The following is an 18,636-nucleotide window of genomic DNA, read 5'->3' as shown; positions in this document are numbered from 1 at the left end:
CCCTTCCATCCTGTCACTCCTTGTAGCCTCAGGCAAGCTACTATGAGGGAGTGGCACTGGTGCAGGATGGGAGGCTGGGGAGAGGGCAAGGAGAGGGACCCCACCTTCCCAAGCCACACCCTTGAGGCACAGGGTCTGCTTTTCACCTGATCCCCTGTCTCTGGGGGTAGAACCGTCTCCCTCCACCATCACCCCATTAAGTCCCTGCCCCTGACTTGCCCTCATCGTCTATAAGCAAGTGCCTTGGCCCCAGAACCTGTGGCTAGATTAGCAAGGGAGGCCCAGTCCACTGGATGGTGCATAAGGGGGACTTTGGAAGCCCAGGGCATCCTTCATGTATTAACTTCCTTGCATGCGCAAAGTGGGACCCTAAGTCACTGCCTAGAACATTTGTCTCTGGCAAAAGAGCCTAAAGTTCAAAACCCATGTTCAGAATATGACCCCATCTGTGTGCCTGAAGGGCCTTCCTTTGACTTTCCAGCATCCCCAGAAGGTAAGCATCACTCAAGCCCCATCTCCCCAAGGCCTCTGGCTGCCATTCATGGCATTTGGGCTCCATATTCGGTCTTCTAAGGAGGTCCCAAGTTTCACTGCCATTGTCCCATCACTTCTAGGGTCTTCCCGATTAAAGGACAGATTACTTTCATTACTTGGAGTTGGCACAACTAGCACTTGCGACTTCCTGTGGCTATATCTCTCTGCATACCCACAGCTGGGAATCTCTGAGGGCTAAGACCATGTTTCCTCTGTGCAGAAGCTGGGCATTATTGCCCTCTGAAGAATCCCTGACCCTTGCCATCCTTAGAACTCAGGAAGCCCAGCCAGGGCAAAACCTGAGTACTGTACACCTTCTACTCCTCTCCCAGCTTTGAAACCAAGCAGGGCATCCTTCCAGCAAGGGACACCTCTGTTAGTAAGCAGGGATAATCTGACTAGGAAGTTTCTAGCTGCGATTTGTGACAGATCTTACTAACCTCATCCCAGAAAGACAGGTCAGGAGATCATTTTACACACTGGGGACAAACTTTAGGACCCAGGACATATCTGCTTCCTGCTCCTGGACTGGTTTGGGCTACTTCCTTACCTACAGCCTGACCCACAACCACCCATACCCCTTGGAAGTTTGGGAGTCAGTAGGGATCCAAGACGGATGAGGACAGGATTCAAGTGGATGCCATTTGCTCTTTATTATTATTGTTTTCTTGTAAAGAAGAAGACAAAATGTAACAGCCAAACTCAACAATTATGAAAAGAAAGAGAGAGAGAGAAATCAGAAGCAAGTTTGTCTGTTGTTCCCAGGCTCCAGTGAAATGCTGACATATTACCGAATGCACAGATTTCCCAGCTGACAAGGGTTAACACATGAATACAAGCACAGTTTAAAGTGGTACCAAAATTAATCAATTTCACAGTAATTATTTCTATAAGCTCAGTTGCACATATCAGGGTTTCCACTGTCACAAATTCACAATGTCAGAATGAAATAGCAGATGTGTTCAGGCCTGGGAAAGTGGCATCTGTGAGGGGAGATGGATTGAGAGGCAAAAGCAGCTGGGGGATTTGTCCCAATCCTGAAGATCTGAAGGCTGGGGGTGGGTAAAGGGCAGGCACTGTTCAGCAGTCAGATGTCAGTACAGTGAAACAACTGTTGAGGCATTGAGCTTGAGAGGGTGTGCTATTTGGGTATGTTTGTCAGAGAAATTCTTGCTAGAGAGAGACTCGCTGCCCACAGTCTGAAAGGAAAAGCTCCCACGTTTGAATATTTGGAGGCGAATGATGGAGCGGCCAGTCTGACAGTGAAGCATCTGCTTTACAGAATATTTAGAAAGATACATCACGTGTATTAGTTTAAATTGCAGTCCAGTTCACAAACTATGTTATTCACAGGATAAATAAAGGAGTAGAGTGAAAGGCTGCAATATCCAACATCCTTGCGATGGAGAGAGAACAAGAGATCACCCTGTACATACAAGAAGTGCTGAACCGCAAAGCTGAAGGCACGGTGAAGGGATCCTTAATATCTTGAGCCTTTTCTTTGAAAAGGGTACTCATTTTAAACTGGATTTCTCTTACACAAAAGACCCTGAACATTGGCTAAAGGGAAGAATATTTCAAATATTTTTATGTAGCCAGAATCACAGCTACTGTGAATTGTCTTGAGTTGTGATTTTCTCAAAGTTCTGAAGTAGTGGGCTTCAAATTAATGGAGTTTTACTATAGTTGCAAGCAGTCTGATTACTGTACTTTTAAATTAGCTAATTGTAGTGATTAGTATCAGTAGAGTTCCGTGGCAGGGGGGTGGGGGGCTGTGCTTGTTTCTGAATCGGTGAAGTCCTGAAATGGAGCTTCATTACTTGTCAAGCTGAAAAGCCACCTAGACCAGCAGCTCTACTGCCAAGACATCCATCTCAGCCTCAACTGTGAGTGTCCACACATGAGACAGCACACATGCATACTCCTAGAAAGACAGAGCCTCCGTGAGTGAGACTCTCTCCATGATCTCTCTCTCTCGGACAAAATAACAATCTAGAGGCAGTGTTTAACTTTTTTTTTCTTCCTTCTCATGGGATGTCATTTGGTTGTCAAAAGATCAGCTCCGGCTGGGGGTTGTGATGCTCCACCCACCGGAAGAGGGGAACCATTTGGCTCTGACTACTTGACAAAAAGACACTTTCCTGTCTTGAATTCCTCATATTCGGGCTACCAAAAAGGCGATGTCCGACAGATCAGGCAGACTCCTGTTTCTGGAAGCACCCTAAGGAATTCACATTCATGGCAGTGGGATTGGAAGTTGAAAGAGAGACCTCCCGGGGCTGACTGCTCAGCACTGCGTCTCCCTCAGCCAGCGCTCAACGCAGCTGTGCGGGTGGTGTTTACACGCCAGGCACCTGTGCACCCCACTCTTGTACTTGTGCTTTCATTTCGAAAACCAGAGGCAATAGGGAGTGGGGGGAGGGACAGGATCTCGATTTTTCTTTTAAAAAATCTTAAAAAGTTTTTGGTTCAAAACAAGTGACAGTCACATTTCAAGAAATTTTTAAAGACTTCTTTTTGAAAAATGAAAAACATCTAAGTAACTAGCCCCGCCATACCCAAAGTCAATAGTCACACATCTTTCCACAAAAAGAAAAAAAAAAAAAACATGCCCAGGAGTGCTCAGATTTCTTTCAGCTGCTGACGCCCACAGAACAGGAGCCTGGGCCAGGGGCATCATGCCAAAAGGGTGTGTGAGCGGGGGTTGCACAGGGTGGAGGCCTGCAGAATGGAGCTGCTTTGTCTTCTTCCAAAGCCTTTTTCAAGGAGGCAAAGGATGACAACTTTGGGGGTTGGGCGTCCAATAGTTAATGTCACTTTTCCTTGCTCAGGGTCCTATCATCAGGCTACTCAGCCCTGGGAGGGGAGGTGACATTCCTCTTTTCAGACCGGATCCCTCCTGGTACAAATATAGCTGCACACCGGCTATTGTTTCAGATAAACAATGAGAAAAGGCAACGTGCACACTTAGATACACACACACACACACACAGACACACACACACACACACACGCATAGAAGTCCAAAAACAACAAAAATGTAGCCACAAAAGAGTTAGCATTGTATCAAATCCACCTCCATACAAAGACAGAGTTTGAAAAGATATGTACAGGGCATTCGTAAAAGCCAAGTGTGCACCGCAAGGAGTGATGCCACTGTGTGCTGTACAGTCTTTTTTCTACAATGTGTTGCAAAAACCATCCCACAGACCATGGTGCAACCCCACCTGGCAGAACATCATGAAGCATCTGAACCGAACACCACAGGCCTTAAGCAACCACCTGTGACTCTTCCCATGGCCTGTCCTCAGTCCCTGAAGGACACATGCTGCTCTCCATGGGCCAGGCCTTGGGCTTCTTCCTGCTCTCTCCCATTACCACCCAGCTGCAACTCAGATGCCAAAGGCAGCGGGCATTTCTTGGCAAGCTCCCTTTGGCTCTGATCAGCGGAGCTCATGCCCGGCTCTGTGCTGAGTAGACTTAGGATAAGTTTCTTCTCACCTGCTCCCAGGTCACACTCTGGCACCTACTTGAAGAAATATTGGGAGAGCCAGGGCTAGCCCCGAGCTTCAGGTTTCCCCAGGTCCCCCAACATGGAAAAAGCAGGGGCCTTCTAAGCCAAAAACCCCTTTGTGACGAAGGGCAAGAGTGCAATGTTGAAGGCCCAGGGGAAGGAAAGACAAAGGAATGAAAGGTAGAATGTCACCTGCTTAGCATCTCTGGCATCAGGGAGCTCTGGGGAGGACGAGAGGATGGAAAGGGTCAACTGACGGGAGATTGACTCCCCAAGTGGAGACTCAACATCAGAGGCATATGAGGGCCTCAGCTAAGACTGCTTCCTTACAACCTGCACCTTTCTAGAAGACTCTTCCTAAGGCAAACCTCACTGGCTTCCTGGCACTTCAAGCACTTCACAGGCATTTGCTCAGTCAGCCTCCAACAGGCCTATGAGGTAGGGGGAAGGATGGAAAACCCCAGCCACAGGGTCGAGTGGTCCAAGCTGGTGGCCTCACTGGGATAGGGACACCAGTCTTCTCACTGGAAGCACGTCCCAGGGCAAGTCCTCAGGGCTATAGCAGCCTCCAGAAGTCCTCTGTGGCCTGAAGGCAGGGCTGCATTCAAGGAATGAGTCCCAATGTCTGCCTTAAGAGAGATATTTTGATAGAAAGAAGCTTGTCAACTGAGTGAGTTTTAAACTGCTGTGGTTGCCAATAGACCCAGGCCATGCATTCTTGCACCATACAAAAATTTGCTACAGTTTTTAAAGCACCACAGAGGAGAAATGGTTTGGTGTCGACGTCAAGAGGATGGAGACGGAAGTAGGGGGAGGCGGTATCAACAGTGTCTAGCATGGTCACTGACAGTTAAAGGGCAGGTGCCTTCTGCCCTACTGCTGTCCAAAGCCTCACTGAAAACAGACTGGCACCTGGCAACAGCAGAGCAAACCCCAAATGGGCCTTCGACTCCAGGCCACGGGCTTCTCCACAAGTGTTTTAAAAGGGACACTTTAGGATCTTCTCCCGAGATGGGCACCATCATTAAGGAGAAATTCTCAATCTGAAGTTCAATTTCAATGCACCATTCACAAAAAGTAGGCTCATGCCAGTGGGTAGTGGTTTGAACACAGCTGGTCCACATGTCTGGAGAGACAAGCACACTAGAAACTGAATGGCAGAGTCCACGTGGGCCCCTTGGTCAATGTGGATGAGGAAACTCTGCCACCCAGCCCTCTGGCCCTCATGCTTCACACACCCTGTCCTCCTTCCAGGAATGTGGGGACAGGTTTTGGGGCAGGTGGGCATCACAGATCCATGTGATCAATTTCCCTTGGCCTCCTATGAACGGCCCGGGTGCTAGAGTTTTGTTCTATTGTATTCATTATTTATTTGTCATGATTTTTTTCACTTTGTTTTTGCTCAATCCTTGTCCCTGTCCTCCAAATATAAGCAAGGACAGAAAGCACAGAACTGTGGAGGAAAAGGGGTGCTGAAAGGCTGGCTTCCCTCCCTTACCCCTGTGGTCCAGGGCTCCAGACACAGACAGGCCTCCAGCCAGCCCCACAGCCCCCGGGCCGGGCCTTTGGACATTCTGGTTACAATCAACTCAATGGGGTGATTCCTTTGGCATAAGAGAAGCCAGTTCCTGATGGAAAGACAGGATGTTGGAGGCTTGGGGGTCATCCCAAAGAGTTGGGCACTTTGGCCTTTGGCTCTTCCGGGAGCTTTGACTCATGCGTGGTCCCTACCCCCACCCTCCCCACTTGTCTGTGACAGCTGACTTCCTAAAACTCCGCAGTTAGGGAATTATTTGGCAACAAGGAGGCTAAGGCTGTTTTGTGGTGGCACAGTCTTTAAAAAGTTCAAAAGAAAATATGAGACCTCAGAAAGAGGCGTTCATCCGGGACAGGGCATAAACGTCCCACTATTTGTCAGCGCCAGGGTTGGCGGCCACTATCTCCTCGTACTTTGGGGGTGGGTCGCTGTAAGACATACTGGCCTCCTCACTGCTGCTCTCTTGGGGCGCAGTCACCTCCTCGTAGGAGGGGGGAGGGGTGGTGCTGGACAGTCTGGAGAGAGAGAGCTCAGGGAGGTAGAGAGTGCTCTCGAGTCGGACTGTGGTCCTGCCCCCCTGACTGGGCCCCACCACCACCTGGGGGCTGCTCACTGCCTCTCGGTGCCCAGAAGGCTCCCCTTGACTATGCATGGTACCCCGGTACACCATGACCCGGGGGAGGGTGTGCCCGGCGCGACTGGCTAGGTACCGGTTCTGAGCATAGGAGGGGTGGTGACGGGTCGCTTTCTGCAGCTGGCACCTCCAGATGATGAACAAGGCGATGACAATCAGCAATGCCACCCCCAGAAGGGGTACCACCACGTACATGGCATCTGAGCTCTGTGAGGGGTCTCGGACTGAGTATACTGCATTTGGGTATCCCTTCCAGAACTCCATCTGCAAAAGAAAAAGGGGTACTTACGAGAAGCTTAAGCTCCAGGTGGGCTCAGAGACCTTCAGTAAGTCTGCTGCTTCCTACCCTTCCCCATCTGACTTGTCTCAGAGAGTTACTAGAGAGGCAGCAGAATGTACCAAGGGCAAAGGACAATGCTCCCAAGTGAGGAGGACCCCAAAAGAGTCAGACAATGGGACTGTACGGACTTTATCTGCTCCTTGATGGCCCTAGTGGCTATGCCTTACGCTGGGTGGCTTTCCTTGCTTCTGACTCATCTGCATTACCAGGGCCTGTTCTTGTTATTCCTGAGGCTACTTCTACTCCCAGAACCAGCCCCAGGGTGGTACATGCCGTTTTCTCTTTGTTCTCAAACACTTCCTTGACCTCCTCGTAGCTGCAGATCTCCTCCATGCACTCTCGCTCGATGGTGCCCTGGCGCAGCTCCTCCAGGAACTCATTGGCACGAGGGAATCGTTTCAGGACCGAATGGGCATCCTTGGCCTCCAGAAAAACTGAAGAGAGAGCCCTACTGAGGCCTGGAATGGGGAGATGCCCAGGGGCTCCTTCAAACCAGGCCCAGCCCAGCAACTGAAGCATAATTACGCAGGGAAACAAGGCCGAGTGAGCAGGCAAGACACTAGGCTTCTGATCAAAGGACATGGCCAGCCCTTTGTAAAAGGGATGGAAAGGCTGACATTCTATGGTGCCATGATACACCTGTCTAGAATACCATGGCCCCAACAAGGCTCAGGCCCCTGGTTACATGGAAGAAAATGGGAGCCAACTGCAAGGAAAGTGCACGTTGCACAGGAACAATAAAGAATAAGAACTGTGAGTAGGCAATCTTCAGTGACTAAATCTCCAGTATCTTTTGCATCACCTTGAAAAGTGAAAGTTGGAGCCCTTGCAATGAGAATGTATTCCTCTTTAAGGCTGATACTGGTAGAACTAATACCAGATAATCCTAGAAGACTCTACCAGGGTGGCATTCCTCCACCTGAACATCCACCTGTGCCACCAGGTTGTCTGGCATCAATAGTCTTGTTCAAGAAAGCCTAATGCAAAGCCAGCCTGGGCTAGATCAGACAAGTGGGCATACATGAGCCTAAGAGCACCTCTGGGGATGGGAAGTAGCAGGGCTCAGATGGAGAGTCTAAGCCTTTACAGACAGGGCACAGACTCCCCCTACAATACTGTCTTTGGATGGTGCGCATATCTACTTATTCCAGAGAGAGAGACCCAGCTACAACCAGGCTGACCAGAATAGCTTGAGCTCTGCACCCACATAAGCCTAAGTTGAGACTGTGAAGGATGCAAGAAGAGGTGACGTTTGCTCCTGTTGTTCACCTAGAGGTGGGACTTCCTGGTTCCCATGTAAAGCAACTCCCCCTGGATGCCCAAGCTGGCATGTCTTTGCCAGTGGGCAAGCACCCTTCCCCAGGTCCTATGGCCTGTCACGTTAGTGTCACTCAGGCAAGTCTGGGTAGGTACACATCTACAAGTAACATATGCTCCAGAAGGGAGCCAAAGTGTTGAGAGGGCAAAACTGCTACTCAGCTATTTGGAAAATGGCTACAGGGCCACTTGGGGGGTGGGGGGCAGGGAAGCTGGGAAGGACTTGAAACCTGACTCATGAACCCCTAAGCATGACCCTCCACAGCTCTGCCCGGGTCTGGAAAAACTCACCTGCCATGATGCTCCCTCAGCTCCAGGGTCTCACTTCTCTGGAGTAAGAGAAAAGCAAAGTTGCAGTGAAACCACATCTAGAAATTTACAGGGAACCCTCTTGGTTCTAGGATGTGCCCCCTTCCCACTGGCCTGGTCAAAAGGTTGAAGCAGCACCTTGTGGGGCGCATCATCCTCCATGCAGCCACCCATAGCTTCTGCTGCTTCTGATTCTGCCCCAAGCTCTTCTCCAGAGACCTCCCCAGGCCCAGCAGGGCCCAAAGCAAACCTTTAAGCATTTTCCCCCAAGAACATGTTCTGAGCATCCATAAGAACCAGGGGTTGACCTTTTTCTTTAAGAAAGGAAAGCTCCTACAGACTGAGGCTCCTCCTTCCTTGCTCCCCTCAATGAATCTTTGCAACTTCCAGTTGGAAAGGACCTCAGAGATAGATGAGGAAATAAAGCCCAGAGAGACGTGCTCAGACAAGGTTAAGCAAATCAACAGTGACAGTGGCAGGACCAGAATTCACAACTAATTTTGATCACAATGGTGAGTCACAGATACCTCCAATGACAAGCACGTTCCCTGAAAACAAAGCTTAACACATCATCAACCATCTCAAAAGTCACTGCCCTGCTGGGACTAGCCTACAGCAATCTTCAATTGACACATCTTCTACAGGGTCTCATCCTCCATGCACAGCAATGCTGCATTCTTCATATTCCCAGGCATATCCAGAAGACCCAAGCCCAGGTGACCCACTGTGTTCATCTTCACCAGACAAAGAGGCAAGATACCTGGAATGTTCTGGAACCAGGCCTCTCTTCTCTCTTTGCATTAAATCCTATAGCAGTAGAGTATCAAGACATGAATTTAGATGACCAACACTGAGATGCCAACTAGAAGAGTTGCCCCTAATGTGAGCTATTGTCCGAAAGCCTTTCTCCTGCTAAGGAGCTATCCAGCCAGTACTTGAACCGTGGTCACAGCACACTGCTCCCTCTGTCCCTCCCCACAACACACACGCCCACTCATACACACATTCTGGAGCCCTTGCTGAGCTGTCCACATCTGGGAGCAATCACCCCACTGCTCCCCTCCCCAAGCAGAAGCTCTGGTTTTATGACTAACTGGTTGCAAGACACGTGAACTGCGGAATCCATTGAGCCCTCCTTTTTGCCTAGGCTGCCAGGAAGTACAGCATCACTATTGCCAGTCAAGTATAGGCACACTGGAAGCCCAGTTGTTAAGCACATATGCTTCTCTCCTGTGATGTGGTATACAGCTTTCTATTTATGTTTTCAGTGTCTTATTGTGCATGTATAATATGTCACCTAATCCTTTTGGCAAACAGTTGGGATATAAATCAATAATTTAGGCTATCGCAGTGGCTCATGCCTGTAATCCCAACACTTTGGGAGGCTGAGGTGGGCAGATCACCTGAGGTCAGGAGTTTGAGACCAGCCTGACCAGAAAATGGTGAAACCCCATCTCTACTAAAAATACAAAAATTAATTGGGCACGGTGCCGTGCACGCCTGTAGTCCCAGCTACTCAGGAGGCTGAGACAGGAGAATCACTGGAACCAGGGAGGCGGAGATTGCAGTAAGCCGAGATTGCGCCACTGCACTCCAATTTGGGCAAGAAAGAAAAGAAAGCAAGAAAGCAAGAAAGAAAGAAGAAAGAAAAGAAAGAGAGAGGAAGGAAGGAAGCAAGGAAGGAAGGAAGGAATGGGAAGGGAAGGGAAGGGAGAAAGGAAGGGAGAAAGGAAGAAAGGAAGAAAGGAAGAAAGGAAGAAAGAAAGAAAGAAAGAAAGAAAGAAAGAAAGAAAGAAAGAAAGAAAGAAAGAAAGAAAGAAAGAAGGGAGGGAGGGAGGGAAGGAAGGAAGGAAGGAAGGAAGGAAGGAAGGAAAATTAAAGGTAAAACAGCAAATCTGACACCTATTTGTGGAAAAGCTACATCAAGGGGCTTTCTCTTTTGAAACCTGTAACAATCCCATTCAAAACTATCAACATGTGAATTTGCCAACAGATGGGACTGCCTTGTGAGACAGTTGGCCCTCAATGTTTGTCAGAACCAAGATGGAATATGATCTCAAAATTATGCTTGCATTATGGATAGCTGAGCTTTATGTGGTGAGGGTGTGGATGTAGTATGCCTCATGGCAAGGATTTTTTGATTGAAGAAAAATGGAGCTGTTGTATCTGGGTTTGAAAAGAATGCATATAGTCTTAACTAATAAGGGAAGAGAGAAAAATATGTTGCATTGCTTATCAAAGGAAACTGCAGTGGTTTTTTTAAAAATGTGGAAAAATTTACCTAATAGATTATATATATCCATCTTTTGTCCCCCACACACCTAGCCTTGGTCAAAGATGGCTATATGTCACACCTATCATAGACCCAAATACATGTTATCCTGATGCATCTGCTAAAGTCATCAGTTCATTTTTAAGCTTCAGTCGAGCCGGGAACCCCCCAAAACAGTTCCCACGGCATGGTCCACTCCATTAGCAATTCTGTAGCCACCTTCACTGCTGCTGCCACCTGCCATGAGGCCTCTTCCCCCTCCCTCCCCAAAATGTAGCGCCTGCTTCTTCCCCTATAAATACACCATCAATAGACAGTTACTATGGCAACAATAAGGAAGCAAGCATGAGGGCTCCACGACAGAGAATGATGCTGCAGCCATACATGTATATGTCCCTCCTGCCCCTGGTGGATACTGTAAAGCTGACTGTAGGCGGAAGGAATTTTTAACCCACTCCCCACAGGAACACAGCTGAATCCTGACAGCCTGGAAAGGAAGGAAGGCAGGGAACTGGCCACCACAAAGACCTTGCTTAACTCCACCCCAGACTGAAGCTTCTGAATCTCAGCCCTCTGGGACACAACTCCCAAAGTCCTTCACATGAAGCCTGGTGACCACCAGAGCACCTGGTGTCCCAAGACATGGCCTCCAAACCACTTCTCCATACCCTAGACCTTATTTCCATCCCTCAGAACTGATCGCCAGGAAACGGCTCCGTGATCTCCAAATCGCATGACTCATCGACCCACCCAGTGACACAACAACTCCCAAATTATGCTCAAACTCAAACTCTGGGGCCCCCTTGTCCCTTTCCACTCAGACCAGCTCTGAAAGTGCCTGTCCTCGCCCACCTTCGCTGGACACCAGCGCCCTGACCCAGCAACAATCTTCTCCCGGGGCTGCTCAAGACCCCCCCATCACCTTGGCCCGGCCAGGCCTCTAGCTCTTCCCTCTCCAACAATGCCCTGCGCCCAGCTCGTTGGCCCTGGACACTGAACCGTGCCCTCGGGACTGGGACACCCAACCCAAATGGCCTCACCGTTCTCCGGGCCCAGAAGGCGGCCGCCCTGTTTGCGCACGCAGCCCGCCACCTCGCTGCTGCGCCTCTTCCAGCAGGGGCCCTGTCCCCGCCCACCTGCTCCCCGTCTGCCAAGCCCCCCGGTCCGGCCCAGTCGTCTCCTCCCTCCCTCCCTGCTGCCCTCCCACCGCCCCAGGTACCCTGTCGCCCGCCCCTCCAGGGCCGAAGTGCGCCTGGAAACCCGCCCCTCGCAGCCGGGCGCCCAGGCCCTGCCCATTACCTCGGCACCCCCCTGCCTGCCCCTGCTCTCCTCTGGGAGCTCCGCAGCTGCCCGCCCCCCACACCCCGCCGCGCCAGGGCTGGCCTCGCGCCCCGCGCCTCGCGCGCCACGACCGCAGTGCCCCGATCGCCAGGCCGCGATCGTCGCGCTGCCCTGCGCACCGGGCCGCCGGGTCTCCTGGCCGAGTGGAGGAAGGAGGGGTGGGGGCGACGGAGTGGGCCGAGGGGGTTGGGAGAGCGGGCGGGCAAGCTGGGCCGGAGGGGCGGCGGCGCGCACCGAGCACAGCGCGCCCGCGCCCCACTCAGCCGGCGCCGCCCCTGCCCCCGCCCGTGCCGCCGGGGGGCGGGGCCTGACTGGCGGGCTTGGGGCGCACAGAGGACCCTTGGCCAAAGCCCTGGTCCAGTCGTGACCCAAGGCGTGGGCCCTCGGAAGATACCGCGCAGCAGGGAGCTCGGGCGGCCGCTCTCAAGGCCCGCTCGCCAGGCGTCCCTGCGCAGCCCAACCCCCGTCCTGTCCCCACTCCGGGCTCACCTGCCATTCAGGCCCGCTCGGCTCCTGGGGCCGCCGAAAAGAGAGGGGGTCTAGCCTGCAGCCTAGGCCTGCCTTGCCAGGGATCCACAGGGCCCGCAGAAGAAGGGCCGAGTCGAGGCCGCGTTCCGCCAATGACTGGGTGACCTTGGCTTCCTCACTTACCTAACCCCACCCTGCCCCTGGGAAGGCAGGCTTCTCTCCTGAAAAGTCCGAGAAATGGGGAGAATTCTGCCTCCCTCGCGAGGCTGCAGCGAGTTGAAGGAGGAAATGGGTTTGGAAAACTCTAAGGCTCAGTAAGGGGAGAAGGAATCTTCTGGGCCTGCAAGGAGCGCTAGATGGGGGTTCCTTTGGAGGCCGCACTGTGAGAGGTTTAGCATGGCAGGACAAGACGCATAGCAGAGATTACACTAGTCCAGGAAGAACTACATGACAGGTCGACTGCTAAGAGAGGGGCAAGGGGGTTCCGAGTGGGCTAAGGCTCTGGGTCTAGGAAAGCCTTCCTCCGAGAAGGGGATGCTGGGTTTTCAGGGTTCCTTTTTGTTCTCTGCACCTCTAGAACCCGACCAGGCACTGGTGTTGGCGTCCTCTTCCTCCCTCCACCCCAAGTGTTGCTTTTGATGGGAATGAGTCTCAGAAGGCGTTTCCAGAACCACTCCCACCCCTATCCCAGGGCGGGTATTAGCCACCTGCCCTGCAAGGGGGCGGAAGAGGGGTGGGAGGTCTTCACTGCCACAGGCCGTCTCCTCTCCAACACCCAGGGCCCAGCTCCCCTAGCTCCCCCGATGCCCACCCCTACATTTCTCTCCCCGCATGGTGCTTTCCCTTCCATTTCTGCCTCCTGTTAAGAGTTCTTCCCTAGCTTGCTTGCTATTCCACGGCTGCAGGAATCTTCCTTACCCAGGGCAGCTCTTCTACGGCCTTCCTCCCATGCCCCCGGAGCCTGTGGGGCAGAGTTCCACAGGCTCTTCTGGAACTAACCTCCTGAGTTTCCTAGCCCACCAGCATGTTCCCATCCTGATCTTAACACGGCATAGACCCTTGTACAGCTGACTGTTGAAAAAGCAGCTCTTCCAGTATGTGCACGAGGGTCTATGGCTTCTGCCCTCCTCCTGGCACTCCAACTTTAGCTTCTGGCTCCAGCAACATGAGGCTACTTCTACTTCCCACTGCCCAGAATGCCTTTCCTCCCACTGTGGAGCCAGAGCACTTGCATTCATTCTTCCCACACAGTGCGCATGACATTTCTACTGTGAGGTCTTGCAGGATCTTCCCCGCACCCCAGTCCACCATTCCACTCTCAGGACTATCTGAAGAGACTATGAACATGGGAGCCTTGGGGGATAGCAAGCGGGGGGAGGCAGAATAGCAGTGCCTCTGGAGCGTACTGCCTGCTATATCTCTTGGCAGTACTACCTAGTAGGCTCTATTATCTCCAGCAAGTGATTTGACCTCTCTGCATCTTGGTTTCCTTACCTTTCATATGGGAATGATGCTAACAGTGCCTGCCTCAAAGCGTTGCTAAGGGGTAATGGAGCTAATCATATAGAATGTGCCTGGCGCTTAAGTGTGAGCTTAATGCACATCAGCTGTGGCCTGCATCCAGCTGCGTTGTGTTCATTTGGTAGCTCACTTATGTGCACACTTGCCTCCTCTCTTGGGGTCGGGGACCTTGTCTCTTCCTATGTCCCTAGCATCTCACACAGAGCCACATCCACAGCTGGTGCTCTCTAGAGCCTTGTAAAGCTGAGACTGGAGAGGCTGGGGCTGAGAAGGCCTTCATTGCCTTCTTACCTGCCCCCATTTCTGTATCAAATCCCATTTTGCAGAGACAGAATTGTGGGTGTATGACCTATGGAGTCAGACAGGGCCCTGTGCTTAAGAGGGCTCTGGACACTTGGCTCAAGGCTGTGCTATCACCATCTTGAAATTCTAATGCTTTTTGAACAAGAGGCCTTCATTTTCACTTTCACTGGGTCCCACAAAGTATGTAAGCCATGGTGCCTATGAGTGGTATCTCCAATATCCCCGATCCTATCCCAGGGAACAGAATTCTCAATCACCTACCACTTGTGACTCCTTACCTTCTCCCCTCTGCAAGCCTTGACCAGTTGCCTCTTTCCTCACCACCAATTCCATTACCTTCCTCCACATTGCCCCTCCCTAGCCCCATCCCTGTGCCTCACCCTTTGGCTAAGAGGAGCACTCTCTGCCAACCTCATTTACTCCCAGAGTTTCACTCTTTCCCCAACACTCATCTGTTCCAGAATTGAATGGATAACTTTATCTGAGCTCTGCTGCTCCCATCCTTTTATGTCCCGACTGAGCCTAAACATTGATCCTTACCCTGTAAGAGACTCATTCCATCTCTGCAAACTGATCAACAAGTTGATCAGGTGTTATGGATTGAGTTGTGTCCCTCTGCAAATTCATGTTGAAGTCCTAATCCCCAGTACTCCACAATGTGATCATACTTCGAAATGGGCCTTTACAGAGGTTATTAAGGTAAAATAGGTTTATTAGGCTGGTCCCTAATCCAGTGCGACTAGAGTCCTTATAAAAAGAGGAAATTAGGACACAGGCATGTACAGAGGGATGACTATGTGGAGACATAGGGAGAGTGTGGCCATCCACAAGCCACCAAGAAAGGTTCAGGAGAAACTGACCCTGCCCACACCTTGGTCTCAGACTTCCAGCCTCCAGAACTGGAAGACAATACATTCCTGTTGTTCAAGCCACCCAGTCCACAGTATCTACTTTGTTAAGACAGACTGAACCAACTCCCACATCAAGTATTCACTCAGTGATATTATGTGCTATCCACTGTTCTAGGACCTGGGATTACAGAAGCCAAAAAATTAAATAAAAACTCCTAACCTCATGGATATTAGACAAAAAAAAAAAAAAAGTCAAAGATACAGGATGCTGGATGATGATTGTTTCCATGAAGAAAAAGTGAAGCAGAGATTTCAAATAAGGTAGTCAGGGAATGCCCCACTGAGAAGATGGCATTTGAACCAAGATTTGAAAGAGGTAAGAGGCCATCCTATTCCAGGTCAGGAAATTCACAAGTGCAAGAGCCCTGGGAGCAGAAGCTTAGCATGTTCTAGGGTTAGGCAGGAGGCTGGTGTGCTGAAGTGAAGCAAGTCAGAGGAGGGTGGTAGGCAACTAGGTCAGAGTAGTTAAGATGGGGGTAGCGTGAGATCATGCAGGGCCTTGTAGACCACTGTCAGGACTTTGGCTACTAGTCAGAGTCATGTGGAGAGACAGTGAGGATTCTGAGTCAATGGTTACCACGATCTGATTTTTATTTTACATCAGGCAATTAAGTGGAGGTGGTAAGAAGCAGGCAGATTCTAGACTGATTTTGATGGAAGAGTCATTAGGGTTTGATGCCAGTTTGGAGTTGGGCTAGGGCAGAGACAGAAATCAATTATGGCGCTAAGGTTCTCAGTCAAGGGAACAGGAAGGATGGAGGCCCTTTAACTGAGATAAGAAAAGCAGTGATGGAATGGGTTATATAGTTGTGTGTGAAGTTCAGGGACAATATCAAGGCTGGAGTTATAATCACAGAATGAGTAACATTTCGTTCATATTACAAGTCATGAGACTGGATCAGATGCATAAGATAATGAATGTAGAGAAAGAAAACCAGCCCCAGAACGAAGCCCCAGGCAGTCCTACATTTAGACAAGGAAAAGCCAGCAAGGGGGCCAGGAAGGAGTGATGGGTAAGGCAGGAGGGGTGCAGCAAGACATGGAGGCAACTGCAGTAAGTGTATCAGGAAAGAGGCAGTGAGCAGCTATTCCAATCCTACGGACTGGACAAATAAGAAGAGAACAAAGAATTCAGCATTATGTCTGTCAATGTTGTGGTCATGAATGTCTTTACAGGGGCTATTTCCAGGAAAATGTGGAGGGACAAGAGTAGGAAAAAAGGAATTGAAAATAGCGAGTACCCAATGATTGACAAGTATTGTAAGGAGTTTTGTTGTAAAGGAGAACAGAGAAACTTGGGTTGGGGGTGGTAGGGATATGAGAGGACAAGATAAAAGTATTTTTAAAATATGAGATAAATTCCATCCCGGTAACGTTTGTATGCGAATGAGCCAGTAAAGTGGGAAAAATTGGTGATGCAGGAGGGAGAGACACAGATGTAGGTAGGTGGGAGAGGCGATGGCAGAGCTTGGAAAAGTTCTCTTCTGATGGCTTCTATTTTTCCAGTGACACAGAAAGCCAATCCACCAGTTGGGAGTTGGGGTGAGGGATGTCAGTGGTTTGAGGAGAGAAGGCTTGAAATAGTCTTCTTCTGGGAGCCAGGATGTCCTCTGGAACTGTAGCGTGATTTCTGGGCTGCATGGAGGGCCCACTTGAGGGTTGATGGTCATTACTTTAAAGTGAAACTACTCAACATATGTGCGTGACTTTCTCCAACCATATTCAATTGTTCTTGTGGAGATTTAGAGGAGGTAGAGTTGGATTTCATCAGGGTTAGGGTTTTGCCAGATGAGTACAGGGATATAATGGAGGGACACAGTAGTTTTATGTGGATTCAAGGGAGAAATGATAACGATTGACCATGGATTTTAGGCTGGTTAAGGAGGGAGGTAAGGACAGAATCAGGGTTTGGTGAAGGAGAGTGAAATCAACATTAGAATCTTTGGTTTGAGGGTCCCCGTAGGGGTCAGAGGAGTGTTGTAATACTAAAAGGAGTGAGCAGGTGGTTAGAGAGCTGGATGCATGAAATGGAGATTCTGGAGAGACGGTGGTTATAGATGTCAACCAGGTCTTAGGATGACTGTAGAAGGAAGTAGCTGACGTAGAGAACAGGGCAAGAGCACCAGTGGAGAGTAGGTCAAGGGAGTAGGAGATCAGAGAGTAGAATTATCTATGCAGATATTGAAATTACCAAAAACTTTGCCATCCTCCCACCCACACACACCCTGGATCCCAACCTACACATACACTCTAAGCCAGGAAAAAAATGCTTAAGTAGACAAGTTCCCATGGGTCTCAACCCCAGTGCATCTCATTTTCCCTACTGCCATGTCCTGGACACTGTGGGCACTGTAGCTACCACCTCCATCCCTGAGAGCATGTTCCTTTCCTAGGCCAGGCCTCTCAGGATGTCATTACCACACAACTGTCATCAACCATGCTTGAGGGCTCCAAACTCAAATCCAAATACATTCCTCACCCCTGAATCTTATGATTGGGGTTAAGGCATGGGAATCGTGCTGATTTCCAGAAGGGATTGAGTTCCTGGAGCCACTCTCTTTCCTTGATTATTCACCAAACATCAGAGGTACCACCAGCCACCAGCCTCTGGTCATTGGGAATGGACACTGTAAACAAGATGTCAAAGAAAGGCCTGAGAGGTCAAATGACAAGCTTCTTTTATCACCCTGCTCAAATCACCATGATACTCCAGAAACCCCACGAGCGTGTTCCCACCTCAGGATGTTTACACTTGCTGTTTCTTTGTCTGGAATTCTCTTTGTTCAAGATGTATAACAAACATTTACTGAACACCCACTATGCACAGGTATGTTCTAGATGCCAAGAGTCCATCGGTGAACCAAGCAGACTAAAGAATCTACCTTCATGGATGTTACAGCAGGGGAAGACAGACAGTTACATTAGTAAGTCAGCACAATATAGATCAGATTCCACCAAATGTAAGGTGACATCAATTACATGACCTGTCAATTAAGTTAGGCTTTCAATTAAGTCATGATATAATGCTTTCATAGCACTTAAAATTTTTTATGCTATGCCTATTGAAAGAGTTCTTTTACACTTAATCAGGCATTGATTCTTATCATAGATTTCACTGGTGCTTACATAAAAAGGAAAATAGAAGCAAAATAAATTGGTTAAAGTAAACCTACTTGCATTCAGAGTCCAACTCATCTGAATCATTTTTTGACCTAGGCTTGTTGGTGTCCCTGTGTTGCTACACATATCACCCTCTGTGACATCAGGAGTGTTGCAGAGACAGCTTTTCTTTAAATAATTAACCATATATCTTTTGATAGGACAATTCAGTCTGTTTGCATTCTATGTTACTATTGATAAGTAAAGATTTATTCTTGCCACTTTGTTATTTGTTTTTTCGTTGTTTTGTGGTCTTCTCTTCCTTCCTTTTTTTCCCTTCCTGTCTTCCTTTTAGTGAAGATGAGTTTTTCTGGTGGTATGTTTTAATTTCTTGTTTTTTTTAATTTTTTTGTGTATCTGTTGTATATTTTTTGATTTGAGGTTACTATGAGGCTTGCAAATACTATAGTATAACCCATTGTTTTAAACTGATGACAACTTAACACTGACTTCATAAACAAAGAGAAAACCAATGA

General features: G+C 49.5%; 1 protein-coding gene across 1 annotated transcript; it reads right to left on the bottom strand.

Moving 5' to 3' along the window:
- Window positions 1–1,162: 1,162 nt before the first annotated feature.
- PRRG3 (proline rich and Gla domain 3) lies at window positions 1,163–11,741 on the bottom strand. The gene is made up of 4 exons (XM_050775389.1): window positions 11,677–11,741; window positions 8,168–8,205; window positions 6,833–6,982; window positions 1,163–6,483 (listed from the first exon to the last, which is right to left on the bottom strand). The coding sequence occupies exons 3-4, from the start codon at window positions 6,890–6,892 to the stop codon at window positions 5,956–5,958; spliced, it is 588 nt and encodes a 195-aa protein (XP_050631346.1). The 5' UTR covers window positions 6,893–6,982; window positions 8,168–8,205; window positions 11,677–11,741; the 3' UTR covers window positions 1,163–5,955.
- Between the last annotated feature and the right edge of the window lie 6,895 nt (window positions 11,742–18,636).

This window comes from Macaca thibetana, chromosome X, assembly GCF_024542745.1.
Source record: "Macaca thibetana thibetana isolate TM-01 chromosome X, ASM2454274v1, whole genome shotgun sequence".
Classification (NCBI taxonomy): Eukaryota; Metazoa; Chordata; class Mammalia; order Primates; family Cercopithecidae; genus Macaca; species Macaca thibetana.
Note: the sequence above shows the minus strand (reverse complement) of the source record. Positions and strands in the feature narration are given on the sequence as shown.

Bases quoted from the DNA above. Each gene is read 5' to 3' on its own strand.
- PRRG3 (XM_050775389.1), bottom strand. From the start codon at position 6,892: ATGGAGGAGATCTGCAGCTACGAGGAGGTCAAGGAAGTGTTTGAGAAC. The intron at 6,484-6,832 runs GCATGTACCACC...TTTCTTTTGCAG, and splicing joins TTGAGAACAAAGAGAAAACG to ATGGAGTTCTGGAAGGGATA.